Here is a 14,447-nt window from a genome sequence, read left to right as displayed (position 1 = left end):
GAAGTTAGCTTGGTACAACTGCTGGAATCAGCAGATTGTAAGTCAACCAATTGGTCTCTCAGGCTTTTCTGTTCCTTACACGTGATGTAACTGGCATCTCTGTTTTGTTTCTGCTTGCTAAGAAACAGTCAACCAGCTCAAAAGGAAGGAGAAATTTTTAAAACACACTTTATTGCTTTAAAACATAACCCAGAGCAGAGTGTTTCTATGTTGCTGGGATGATTCTCCTCATTTCTCATTCTTTTTGTTTTAGGTCCATCTACCAGGGTTTTCTCCAAAGTCCTGCCAAATTACCAGGTTTTGGCCTTCAGGTGTCTGTGGAGAGCAGCAGCACTGAGGTGCAGATCACTGACAACCTGGTGCCTTGTGGTACCACGTGGACTCCTCCAAGCAGCTCTAAGATTTCATAATCTTGCAGTGCTGTACCCAAGTGTTGTCTGTACCTGAGCCTCATTATGCCAAACAAAGAGCACACTCTGTCCTAAGGAGCTTACAGTAAGAAATCAATATTGATTTTTCTCCTCTGCTTCCTGGGCTACTAGGTGAGAAAATATGAAAAGTCATGCTTTATTATTCACATATTCTTCAGCTGTAAAGCATTCTGTTCAGAGGCACATCCTCTAAACACTGAGTCAAGTGGAAAGGATATACAGCCTGGAAAATCCTTGAAAATAATTTTGCATAGTGCATTTCATATTGAATTTATTTTTCCATGATATTTCTTTTCTTTTTTTTTTTTTTTTTTTTAAGAGTTTATTTTTTTTTAAGCAATGGGCTACATGTAAAATGAAAAGACAATCTAGTCTGTCTTTCCTATTGCTGATAATCACTGTTTTTCTCATGGTTACTATAGAAACTTGGCATCCTTATCTGCCACCTTTTTTGGCACCTCGAAAAAAATTATTTAAATTGATTTCCCTGATAAACTGAATGCTTGGCTTCACAATACCCATGGGAATATGCAAGTGTAACAACAATATTTGTCATTTCTTCTTATTTGGTGTTTAACTTGCTCATTAGCAGCTGCAGTAGCATTTCTGACTGTGATGTTCAGGGATCCTGCTGCAGGCATTGTCACCAGCACAAATGCAGAAGTCCTGGATGAAACCCAGGAGCAGCCATGAGCTCCCAAGGGCTCACAGGCAGCAGCCCAGGATGAAAAGACCTGAGCAGGAATTTACTCTTATCACAGCACTCTGAAATCAGTTCTGTTTGCAAGTCTGACAGTTTTCAAGTGCACAAATAAACTGTGGGCATTAATGGTAAGAGTGATTATGAAGGTGCCTGTGGTAAATCACTGGTGAATCAACAGCCTGGTGATGCTTTTAATCCCTTTCCAAGTATGTGCCATCCAGTCTGCATGGCAGATGAGAGTGGACTTGGGCTGGGGATCTGAGGAGCTGAGAGACATTTCTGGAGGTGAGTACAAGGCCAATGCAAACACCAGGTGTCCCAGCTGAGCACAGCTCCCCAGCAGTTTCACATTTCTTTTGTTCTAAGGGCACCAGAATTATGCTTGTAACAAAGATTGTTTTTCTAGTTCTGTCAAAATGTGGCCCAGATAGGTCCCTCTACTTACACAGCCCCTGCACTGGTGTCCTTCAAGATCTCTGCACAGAAATCCCCTCAGCACTGGAAGAGAAAGGAGATGTCAACATCTGAACAGCTGCTTTTGGCTCCCAGCCATCAGGCACAATGGTCCAGCATGAGCTGCAGAGGAACAGAACATTCTGCTAAAGCCAGAGCATTTGTGATCCATCCCTGCAGCTGAGGCATCTTCAGCAGATCTCAGGGTTTTAATTTGTTATTGTGTTCTTTCACCAGGAGTTTTGAAGAACAGACAGGTTTGAAAGATTACAGAAACTTGTTACAAAACAGAAAGCAGAAGAAAAATGCTATCAAGAGCCATTAAAAGTAAAATTAAAAGTAAAATGCAATTTTACTTTTGCATTGTGGCTGGAGTGTTCCTAGGGACTAACGTGTTCTCATCCCTATCCTCACAGATATCCTCACCTGGCCACTGCCAGGGAAGAGGTTCAGGCTATGCCAATAGTGGCTCCTCTGCACTGACCCACAGAATAGTAAAATACTTTTCATAAAGAAGCCAGCTGAGCAGTACAAACTGCTAGTGTACTTCAAAAGATGTTTACATTAGACTGCTTGGGGGGGTTTCAATGAAAAAGTTTATTATTGGATGATTGTGCATTTTATCTGCGTGGGAGACTGACAAACCTGAGGTCACAGAAATTACTGACGTTGTTTTAGAGCACTGCATATTTATTAGACCATCTGCTGCTGCAGCACTCAAGGCAGAAACCTTCATACAGGCAATCTATTCACAGCTACTGTTTTACCACCTGATGTGCAAAATATCAAAGCTCTGGATGCATTTATTACAGCACTGAGTAATTTTCTAATGAATACATAAAGCTCAGGAAACATCCCATGCAAGAGTTTCCTGTACATTAGGCTGCTGTTTTCTCACTGGGGCTTGAGAGCAGCCTCTGAGGAGGAAGACCATTATGTCAATGCTCTGAAATTTTAGTTGGGTAAAATTGAGTCGTTCCCACTGTGTGCAGGCACATCCTTGCATGGGGCTGCCCATCACACAGTGGGGATTGAGCAGAGGAAAACAGGGAGGGACAGGGCCATGTCTGGACACCCATGAAGGGCTCCTGCCATCCTCAAAGAAATGCTGCTCTTCTGCAGTGCCACACAGTTCCCCCAGTGCATCAAGGGTCTCAGGGTGCCCAGACCCAGTGCTGCCTTCTGTGGGGTTATACCAAAGGGGACAGACCTAAACACTTGCTGTGAGACCCCCAGATAGGAGCCCAGGACATGGTGTCCTGAGCAGCAAATGACAGACATTATTATAAGGGATGTGTTTTATACGAGAGACCCTTCTCTGCACACTTAGAGCCTGGCTGGGACTCTGCACTCAGCCCAGTGCAAAACATGAAGAATCCTCCATCTGTGTGTGAAGCAGCTCCTGCCCATGGGTGTCTGCCATGGCAGCAGAGCTGGGGGTGGGGAGGGCCTGGCAGCTCATTGTCCACTGATGCATTACAGCCCTTGCTGTGCATTGCACCTCACTTAATGTGATCCATAAATCCTCACGTGCCAACAGAAAGAAGGGTCTGGCCAGTCTGTAAGGTGCTCCAAGGACTCATCTTTTACTGATATTCCTGTTAACTTCCAGCCCACAAGCAAACCAACACACAGCAGGTTCTGAAACACCCAAGAGAAGGGTGTCAGCTCACATGGATCCATCATCCCATCTCCTCCTGCCACCTCCCCTCCAGAGCCACCTGAGATAAAAACACAGATAAAAGGCATTTAAGGTATTTATACCTTCCTCCAATTGAAGGTAATCGTGGGAACACTTTGCCACTGTTACAGGTTAATGATGCATTGTTTAAATTGGAATGAGACATCTGTAGTCAAATTTACAGCTGGAGCTGTAGCACTGAGTGCCAGGCAGAGTGCTGGTGCTGAACTGCAGCTCTGCTGCCACTGCCTGTGCAGGAACTGCAGCCAGCCCTGGTGTGGCTGCTGGCCCAGGGGAGCTGCTGCCCCAGCCCTGCTCCCTGGACATGCTTTTCTCCCCCATGTGCACCCCAGAGCCCAGAAAGTCTCAGCAACAGACATTTGTAAGGCTCTGCACAAAGAACCCAGTGAAATAAGAATAAGGGTGCTAACTCATGAATTTGCTTTCCCTTCCTGGTCCTCTGACACCTCCAGCTCTGCAGCCCTCTCAGCAATAAACTCAGAGCCAGGAGATTAAAATGTACAACTACGTGACACCTTATAAACCACATAAATATGAACTGGCAAGGGCCTGTAACAATGAAGGATTTTGCAGAAAATGTTCAGGCACTAATTCAGTCTCAAGGCTCTCTTTCCACTGCAGTGGGTATGCAGTGCCATTATGAAACCTTGACTGAATTATAACCCTTTATTCTTCTAAAGCACCTTTTTTTTTCTATCTTCAACAAGGTTTTGTTTTGACCCAATCATGAAAAATAAAGAGCATAAAAATACAAATTCCCTTAGTGATAAACTTGTACAGTCTAGTCTATAGATCACTAGTGTAGACTAGTGATGGATTCCCTTGAAAAATGTGTTAAATGCTTGGAAAACACGTATTAACTTGTAGGTTATTTTAAGGCAAATGGATAATTATTATTCTGTGGAAATTTTCTTCCCAGTGAAGGTTTTACTTTGCTGAATGGTCCCTTTCCATTTGCAGCACTGATGTTTCTCTTTCCCTGCATTAACATGTTATCAGATGTTATCAGAACGAATGGCTGTGCTTTTGGCTTTGAATTTTTCTTTCACATTTTTGACAATTGTTTTTTATATCTTGCATAAATCACTGTAACACATGATAAAGTAAAGCAGATTCAATGCCTGTGATTAGTTCAGGCACTGTTTCTCCTTTATGCAATAGCCTGTAACTATATTTTAAAGCAGTTAAAATTTTTTATCAAACACATTGACACATTTTTGTAGCTAGATCACTGAGCACACTCTAATAGCTCTTAAGAGCTCTCTCACATTGTCATGCAAATCCTTCTTAACTCATGGTTTATTGACCACAGTGGTTCTGGGTGAGCATCTGATGCCCATCCCCTCATGGGCAAGGTGGTCCTGCCACCACATCACCATGGAAATTCCCAAAGTTCCTCCTGAAAATCAATCCAGGTGTTGCAGATTATCACTGCTTCCACAGGGAAATTAAGCTGGAGAGATGACACCATTTGCAGGGGTTGATGAGTGGAACAGCCCATGGCCAAGCAGACAGGAGCCCCTTGATCCTGGAGGGAAAATCATGGGAAAAGCTCCACCCCTGGGTGGGACGAGGACAGGAGCACCTCATCCCCACAAGGATCAGCCCTGGGGGAACAGGAGGTGACACTTGGGGACATTTGTGGCTGTAACCAGCTCGATGGCACCAAAATCTGCAACCCTGCACCGGGGCACTGCAATCTGCAGTCTCTGTGGGTGCAGGGGGTTATTTTTCTCCTTTTAGGACTTGATTTATGACTTATTTACTTGTATGCCTCACTCACACTGCTAGTTTGTAATTAAGCCTTGTTAAACTGCTCAGGATCCCCTCAGGCATGTGTTGCAACACGTTTTTTCCCCCAGAACCATAATTATTGCAATAAAGGGAGGGGAAAACCTGGGTGGTGAGGGTGTCAGGTCAGCTGGGTTGTAATAAAGACCTATTTAGCAAGCAGATGATGTTTAGTCCTAAATCAGATTGTGTATTAAGAGTGGAAATTGCTGAGATTGGTGTTTACCTGTGAAACCAAAATTATTTCATGAAGAAAATAATTATAGATGCAGGCCCTCTAAGAAAGCAGTTTTGAGCCTTTATTAAACAGTTAAAATCAAGATGCTGCTGTGAAGCACAGCATCAGCACATTGTGTGAGGGTTGGCTGGGAGTGGGCTGTGAGCTGTCTTGTCCCACAGAGCTCTATCCCACAGTTTTCCAGTGCATTGCAAGGTTTTCTAGGAGATAACAACTCCCATGAAGTAATATTAAAGGAGATGAAACAGGGCACAAGGGAGGTGCTTTATTACCAGAAAAGGCTGATGAGTTCAGGGAATTATTAGGGTAAAAATGAAATTTATGTTAATAATGGTCATTTATTACCTGTAAAAAGACAGCAAACAGCCTAATGAGGGAGTGCAGAGGCACAGGGCACCATGGTGTGCAAACACCACGGCTGCAGTGCCTGCTCAAAGAAGCCCTTGCCCTGACTCCAAAGCAGCTTCAATTCAGTGCTGGATTTACTCAGGGGCTTCTCTTCTGAAGCAGATCCAGTAGTTACCACCAGGAGAGTCTCCCTGGACGTGTCTCCAGCTGGGGCTGTGTGAGTGCAGGTGGGATGCCCTGATGTGCTGGGCTGGCAGCCTGGGAGCTGGGTGCAGCACTGGGAGCTGCTGGTGGCTGGGTGACAGATGGCAGCAGAAAGCCCCAGGAAGCTGCTCACTGTCACCTAAACCTGCTGTGGACACAGAGCCAGGAACAGGAGGGCCCTTTCCTGTAACTCTCCTCCAGTGCTGCATGACGAGACAGCTCTTCCAGGAACAAACCTCCTGTTGGAGCTTTACAGCTGAGGCATGCTGGAAACTCACCAACAACTGCTTGGATCTGGACTATTTTTAGTCAGTCCTGTCCAAAAGGAGTTTTTCCTGAAATAGGAGTTCCTCCTGGGCGAGTGGCTCAGCACAGGATCTGGGAGAGTCTCTGGAAGGACAGAGGTGCTGGAGAGCCCTGGGTTTGGTGCTGCACGTGTTGTGTGTCTGACAGCCAGGGGCAAACAGCATCCCTGCCCAGCACACACCACTGCTGTGCCAGGGCAGCAGCTACTGGCCACCAGATGGAGGGACATCAAAATCAGGTCATTTGGGAAGGAATTTATGGGGTGTTCAGAACTGCAGCTCACTGCAGTGCAGGCAGTGTGAGGGTTTGGGGTTTCATGGGCTGACTATGAGTGTCTTTAGTCTGGAGTAGCAATTTCCCCTTCCAAAGATGGCAGAGCTGTGGTGAAGGACCCTGGGCAGCCCAAAGGTCTTGACTTTTGTCTTCACCCTGACTCCTGACCTCACCTGACACCTCTCTCCATGCAGTTCCTGGCTGGATTCTCAGTGACTGTTGGAGGTGGGAACAAAATGGGGAGAAATAGATGGATTTTTCTTATTAAGCTGCATGAAAAAAAAAATTCTTTATAGAGTTTTTCAGGCAATTAGCCAGTGGTACCAATGGCACATGGAATCATTCCTAAAAATGAACTGGTTGCCATGGTGGCCTACATAGAAGTTGATGGATATTAAAGCTGAAGTTTTAAAATAAGTACAGACAGAAGTGCAAGGAGTTTTCACCCAGTTTGGCTCAGCTAGTGTGTGTGTCTGTCTGTGTGTGTGTTCATTAAAGGGAGTCATTAGTTCTATTATCAGTTCTCTTGAGTCAAACACAGAAACACAGGAGTCCAGTCTGTGAGAATACAATAAGAATTCCCAGCAATGGTTAGTTTTTGGGTGCTCTAGAAGTGCCATTCATTGATGTGAGAACAGCATCATGCATTGCCTCAGTCATGAGGGAATCTCTGTGACATGTTACACAAATGCCCCTCACGTTTGGCCAGTCTGGCTTGAACAGCCCTGGAGGAATTTGCACTTTTGCAAATTTTGCCATTTCTCTTGGTAAATCCTTTTACCATTTCCATCAGCCATTTGCTCTGGGGCCAAACTGGCCATGAACTGCATCGTGGCTGAACATCCTCTGGTGTGCAGAAAAGGAAAACATAAACTATTGAAGTACAGCAGACAGAAGAAAGAGTTTTCACCCTCTAAAACCATAATGCTTGAGCTGTTGGTCCATTGCCACCATAAGGGACACTGGATCAGGGCTCCAGATTGGGGTTTCACATCCTCTCAGGCATCTCCTTTAGAAAGTGAGGAAGTCTCTCACTCATCAAATCCCTCACCCTACTTGTCTCAACCAAGAGTAAAGGCTAAATAAACACATCTAAACAACTGAAAAGCACGTCAACATCCAACTTCAAAATAAAATGCAGTGAAGTGTGAAATTATACCTTTTATTCCATAAATCTTCAGCAAGCAGCACAGTTCTATAGCTTGTATCATGCTTTAATACTGGCAGAATTTAACACACCATGCAAAACCCCATAAGGTAATTACATTTCATCTCAACAAAGCAACAAAATCCCAGCTCGTTCAACCCCCTCCCTCTGAGGAAGGATTATAGACAATTCAGCACATGTTGATTTTTCCTGGTGATAAATCCAAAGCAGGTCACCAATGAAATGTGAGTGTGGATCTCAAGGCAGCTGATTTACAGGGGAAAATGGAGATGTTATTTGGTGTTCTTCAAGGCAGTGTCATCCTGCTTTCTGAATCTTCCTGAGGTTTATCCTCCACCTAAAAGAAGCTTAAAATATAAAACTTAACCTTAAACATTTTGGCAATTCCCCCTGTGCAGGTTGTTTACGTGCTTCACAGCAGATTCCTATCCAGCTTTTAAAGAGTTGTTTAATTTTGCAATAAATGAGGTTGTATTTGTGATTATGAAGATGATGATAGAAAGCCAGCAGAAGACACTTACAGCCCCACATCCTGTAACACCATCAATCTCCAGGGGTTTGGGCACTCCAGACTTACAGGCCAAGCTGGAAATATTTGTCATCAGAGCATGTGTTTGGCTGTCCTTCTGCCAAACCAAGGGTATCTCTGTATACAACAAACCACAATTAATTTAACTAATTTATCTATTAACTGTCCTCAAATAAAGCCTCCAAACTTTAATTAGACCTTTGTGATTAAATGCAATTAAAACCCTTAAAGCAAGTCAACAAGGACTGCAGGCACTCTCATTCCCAAAGCCAGCACAAAGCTACAAACACACACAGGAATGGATAACTGAGGGTGAGGACAAAAGCATCTTTCCCCAGGCACAAAGTAACATGACTTTCCATAATCCCTTACTCAGCCTCTGCAACAAGACAAGACCTTGGAAAGGAGAAGGACAGAGTGGCCTCCTGAGGGATGGGGTAAGAGGCTTAAAAGTCCTAAACGGGGAGAAGAATGCAATTGCCTGCCATGATAGGTGTTGCTGCATCAGCTCAAATGATGATGATGCCCCTCAGCATTCCTGGCATGGTGGGGTTCAGTGATGGTGCAGACACAAGGGAAACTTGCTGGCACACTTTTGTTTTCAGTTCATTTCTTGTGCTTTGTTTCCTTGCATCTGAACCAAATAGTTGTGATAAATGTTGTACAGTGATGAGAAACAGTGGGGAAAAGCAATGGCAGCTTCCCAGCACTTGATGCTTTTGTATAAAAGTCAAGGCAGACAAAGCAGAAATAACTTGCACAAGCCTCTCCACACTTTTTCAGCTGATACACCTCATGAATGTAGCTCAGTTCCCTGCTCCCTCCTAAAAAACCAAAGACTTGAAGTGGTGCAGGCAATTGTGCTGCCATAGTTGAGCCTTCTGCATGGAGAGGTCAGAGGGAAACCATCACAATTACCAAGACAGAGTGAATGACACTGAGCAGTGGCAGCACAGAGAATGAAATGGTTCTAAGAATCACCTGAACACAGAGTGGTCTTGGTGGAAGACATAAAATTTGATGGGAAATTTTTATATCAAAAAGTTCATAACCTTTCTAGGAGACAATGAGCAGTGGAAGACCAAAATGAGGCAAAATACTGCAAGGCAAGCACTAAACAGGTTGCACAGGACAAAGAATTTGGTAATGTTATCATCAATTATGATGAAATAGGAAGACAAAACTAGAAAGGGTATGAGAAACCAATAAATGTCAATGGCGTGGGGGACAGCAAGAAGGTGAGCAGCAAGCAAGGAAAAAAAATCAGATTTCTAAATATAAACCACATCCAGGTCCCTTGTTCCAGCTGTGGTCATTTCTCTTGCCCTTTAGACTTTCTAAAAAGCCAGCACAAGCTATAACTTGAACAATCCCAAATCATCCCTGCTAATGGCACTTGCATTCAGATGTACACTCTGTGGTAGCTGCAGCAGGGGAGAGCTGCAATAGGCACCCTGCAGCTCCCAGGCACCACGGCACCAGGAAAAACCAGCAGCTCAGGAGAGTTCCCTGAATTATTTCCTATTCTCTGTCTGCCAGTAAAGACACAGCTACACCAGGTGGTAACTCTTAGCAGATGGTGACTTTTTAAAGTTGATTGCTGTATAAATGATACTTTCTGAGTTTGTTCCTTTTAATTCAGATTCTCAGTAGTGTGTTCAAATGTCAGAGAGCATCATATTTCTATCTTTTATTTCCTTTGTGAGCAGAAATCTTCTTTAAGAAGTCTAGGAATTACAGCTTGGGAGAGGAGATAGACTCCCTCGATGAAAGTGATCTACTTCACAAATGTTACAGAATACAATAAAAACAGGAGATGCAAAAAGTCCCACTGGCTTTGTTCTCAGTGGAGAGTTTGAATTTCTATTGCACTTTTAAAGAGACATTTTGTCTGCACTGTAATGTTTTACTGGATCTGTGAGGTCTATTAACAGCACAAAAGCAGATTTCCTCTTCTGGCAGCACAGGGAGGGTATGGAGCAGGGGGAATGGAAGACATCTAATTAATCTACTACTGCAGGTAAATAATAACAGGACAACTGAATGAAGACTTTATTTACCCCTCAGATGCCCTGCAGCCCCAAGCTGGGGTGGCCATGTGCCAGACCCCCATATCCTTCTCTGCTGTAACCAGCCAGCAGGTCTGGCTGGCCCTGTGTGCAGGACTGTCATGTGCCCCTTCAAATATTTGCATTTCAATGACACAGACACACCAGAAGTGGCCACAAATACCCCACTGATCCAGCACTAAGGTCCATCACCTCATGATGTGAGTACTCTGAAAAAAATGGAGGTGACAAATAGATGAAGCACCTGTGTGATTTGCACACTCCTGCCACCACAAGACAGCCCCTGCCCGTGTCCCCAGGTCGGGAAAGGTGTACCAGAACACCATGGCAAACTGGGGACATTCAAAGGGCTCTGGACAGCCCCTGCCCATGTCCCCAGCTTGAGAAAGGTGTACCAGAACACCATAGCAAACTGGGGACATTCAAAGGGCTCTGGTGCAGCCACTCATCTGCCCTCTGTACTTCACCTCCCCTCAGAGTCTGTGTCTCAGCCCATTTATTTATTGCACCTCATTGGCAAAAAAAGGAAAGACATCCCCTGGCCAGAGGGAAATGTCCCAATTAAAGAGCAAACGATGCAGTAAAACAGCAGAGCATTCTTGAGAGCCATGGTAAAAGCAGCCACCTCTTGTCCTCAATTTATGCTGCTCCCATCACCCTGGGCATTATATTTGTGCTGACAAGGATCAGTTTAACCCCTGCCTGCAATCTAATAAAAAGCTGGCATGGTGCAAGCATGCATAATCTTTCTTCAGTGTCCTAGAATGGATGCAATAAAAAACTGCTGCTGCTGCTCGATAGCCACAGCCACTGCCTGGAATAAATAACTCCCTGTCCAATGTCAGCACTGGGAAGTGCTGTGGACCAGAGGCTTTTGGACCCTCATCCCTTTGTAGAACTTTATAACCATGGGGTTGTTTTGGTTGGAGAAAACCTCAAAGATCATCTCCAACTGTTCCACCAGCACTGCCCAGCTCACCACTTAACCATGACCCATGAGACACATCTACATATCTTTTAAATCCCTCCAGCGACTCATCCACCTCCCTGGGCAGTCTGTCCCAATGCATGACAACCCTTTAGGTGAAGAAATTGTTTGCAATATTCAGTCTAGAACTTCCATGGTGCAGCTTGAGTTCACTTCCTCTTGTCCTGTCTCTCGTTTCTTGGGAGAAGAGACCAACCCCCAGCTGGCAACAGCCTCCTTTAGGGAGCTGTAGAGAGCAGCAAGGACCCCCTGAGTCTCCTTGGCTCTGGGCTGAGCCCCCAGTTCCAGTTTGAGACCCCAGCACAGCTGTGAGTGCAGCACGTGCTGGGGGCAGTCGCCCACCATCCCTCAGTACATACTGGGGGCAAAGAAAAAGGAAAAGTCCCAAAGGCCTTGCCATTGACAAACAACAGATTCTTTCCCCCTCACCATTAATTGACCAAGCCAGCACAGCAGAGCTGGCATTACGCTCTGCTACCCTTTGTAATGAAATCACTGCCTGTGCACAAGAAACAAATTTAACGATATGATACAAATAGGCTTAGAAATTTCCCATGCAAATATTAATAATTGATATCTACATTCATTTTTTTAATACTGCTTGCAGTCTGTAGCAAGGAAATGCTGAGGCCTACCAGCCTCTCTCACAGATCTTGTCTGGGAAGGATGCAGGTGGAGACAGAGGCTCCCAACACAATTTCACCAGGGGTTCAAATCAGCTTTTGGAAATCATGTCCTGACCTATATCAAAAAAGTGACAATGCTTAAAAACAGGAACATCCTTGCACAGACCAACCAGATGGCTGTTGAGCCTTGGTGTGCCCAGACCCCTTCCCACAGGCGTCTGCAACACCTGCAGCAAGAGCCAGGGCTGCTGATGTCCCTGCAACAACCCGGGGTGAAATGAGCTGTGGTCCAGCTATTGCAGAACACACCAAGCACCCACCTGCTTCTTGAGGCAACTGGCAGCAAATGGAGCAACCTCTGGGCTGTGAAGTCAGAGGGATTTAGGGACTGAGGAGAGGGGGGAAGGGGAGGACATTTTATTTTAGAAATAGGGAGGGATTTGTGGTGAATGTGCTTTTTTTCAGTAGTAGAAAAGTCTCTGAAAGGAAGGGCAGTGACTGGGAACCTGCAGGGTTGAAAGAGAAGCTAATTCCCTCAGACAGGCATAATTGCTGCAATTCAGAATGGTAAAAATGTGAAATTAGGAATAATCAATGGCTGTTTATGATCTGTGTCTATACTGTGAATTCAGCTAATATGGAGTAATTACACCACACTAATTCCTGGTATTTGTCATCGTTGGGTTGCAGAGGAGTCCTGCAAAACAATAAAAGCAGATTGGCTGTGCTGGGCTCACAGACCAGGGGCTTAGCATCGCACGAAATAATTTCTCGTTTAATAGTAAAAGCGTCTGCGACTTCCCTTGTTTGTTTTTCTCTCCAGCAGCAGAGCCGGCGGGGCGCGGGGCTGGGCGGGATGCGCTGCACAAGAGCATCCCCAGCAGCCACAGGCACACAGAGCAGCCCCATCCATCCCTGCCGGCCCAACAGCGCCTGCCTCCTCCCGGGAGCTGCCTCCTCACCTTTCTGTCCCATACTGTTACACCAGCCCTCCTGCAGAACTTTGTCCTCACCAATCCCTCCCATCCGGCGCTCGGTGGCTGCCGGCTCTCCCGGATGCTCAGCACCCGTGAAACCTTCGGGATGTGTCATCGCTTTGGTGCCGTGAGTCACCCTGGCCAGGGGAACAGTGCTGGTTGCTGACCTCTGCACAAGTGCGAGAGGAGCGGTGAGCACAGGCGGGATTGTTTAGAGGAGGGTGAGTAATCCCGGAGCAGCACAGGTGGGATGTGCGGGCTGCAGGGAGCCCTCGCCCTCCTTCATCCCTCGCGTGTGGCATGCGGGAAGGTGGCGTGTAACACAAGACAAACACACGAGTTACAGATCGTTTCCTTTCAGAGGAGCTACACTAAACATCTGCAGTAGTTTGGCAGGAACAATCTGAAACCATACACCCGCTGTGCTTATCAGTGGCCGAACCTTTCCTAAAAGAATTTGTCATCAGTTTATCCCAGTGAACGCACTCCTTTAAAAGCAACATTTCCTGGCACTGCAGAGCCCAACAAGGGAACTTTGGGGGAAATCTCCCAGTGCTGAACTTTCCCATCCTGGGAGGGACAGTCCTGCAGCCACTTTCTTGGAACCAGTGTCTCAATTCTTCTGTTTGCATCACAGATTATTCATTCCCCAGTCTGGCAGCCTTTTGATACCACTGTTTGATACCACTTTTGATACCAGTTTTTGATATTTTTAAATCAAAATAATAGATTTTAAAATCCATTATCTTTTTCTGAATTCCTCTTTTTCTATATCATGCAGAACCCCCTGGGGGAGTCTGCGAATGAGACTTGATGCAATTTAATTGCACTGCACTAGTTAATTATTTGCTGAATCAAAACTAAGCTGATGCCCCACTCACAGCACTTGACACATTCCCTAATGTTAGGTGGGACTTCAAGTACCATTTTTGCTGTGTACCACAGTGGATGGGCAAAATCTGGGCTACCACAGGATGCAGAGAGGGAACACTAGGGCTCCCCACACACAGGCTCCCCTTGTGTGTGCCACAAGGAAAACCTACAGTTCCCCATCCTTTTCTGTGGTTTCAGGAAAATATCTTGGATGAAATGTTCAGTTACAGAGAGCAGAAGCATTTCACACAAGATTTCCTTGTTGGAGGCTCCTGGCCTTGCTGATGGTTTTTGCTCGTTTCCTCTGCAAGCAGCAGAATTGCCTCCATCTCCATAGAGGACTTGGGCTCAGGTCCCTTGAAACAGGAGGAAAAGCTCATCATGGAACAGCCTTCCCCAGGGTGTTACAATCCCCCTGCCATGGGCTGCTCCTGCAGGGGCAGGTAGCAGGGGGCACAGCAGGGATGAGAGCTGTGCCACTCCAGGCCTTGGGGCATTTCGATATTGAGCCGAGCCAGTTATTGCCAGCAGCTAAACAAACTAATAGGAAGGATATTTCCCCAGAGAGTGAGAGGGGTTTTGATTTAGACTGTGCTGTTTAAGCTCAGACTCTCACAGCAGCTAAAATTTCCTTCTGAGGGCAATAATTATCCAGTGCAGAGCCCAGCATGTGTTTGCTTTTCTGCTCCCTGTTTGGAAGGGTTTGGTTTAGAGCCTGTGATTTCCCCTGGTGTTCAGCACCTCCTGCACCTCTTGCCCAGCACTGAG

At 45.6% G+C, this 14,447-nt stretch overlaps 1 protein-coding gene across 1 annotated transcript in view; it reads left to right on the top strand.

The window, feature by feature from the left end:
* The window catches only part of CFAP20DC (CFAP20 domain containing), a gene marked incomplete at its 3' end in the record, with an annotated part of 77,045 nt that extends 63,425 nt beyond the window's left edge, over positions 1 to 13,620 (top strand). The window contains exons 18-19 of the mRNA XM_079317198.1: positions 12,818 to 12,933; positions 13,588 to 13,620. Of these exons, the coding sequence (XP_079173324.1) occupies positions 12,818 to 12,933; positions 13,588 to 13,620 (149 nt within the window). The remainder of the gene's footprint in view (positions 1 to 12,817; positions 12,934 to 13,587) is intronic.
* Positions 13,621 to 14,447: the final 827 nt, after the last annotated feature.

Source organism: Erithacus rubecula (genome assembly GCF_903797595.1).
Source record: "Erithacus rubecula genome assembly, chromosome: 13".
Classification (NCBI taxonomy): domain Eukaryota; kingdom Metazoa; phylum Chordata; class Aves; order Passeriformes; family Muscicapidae; genus Erithacus; species Erithacus rubecula.
This window is presented reverse-complemented; position numbering and strand designations above follow the sequence as displayed.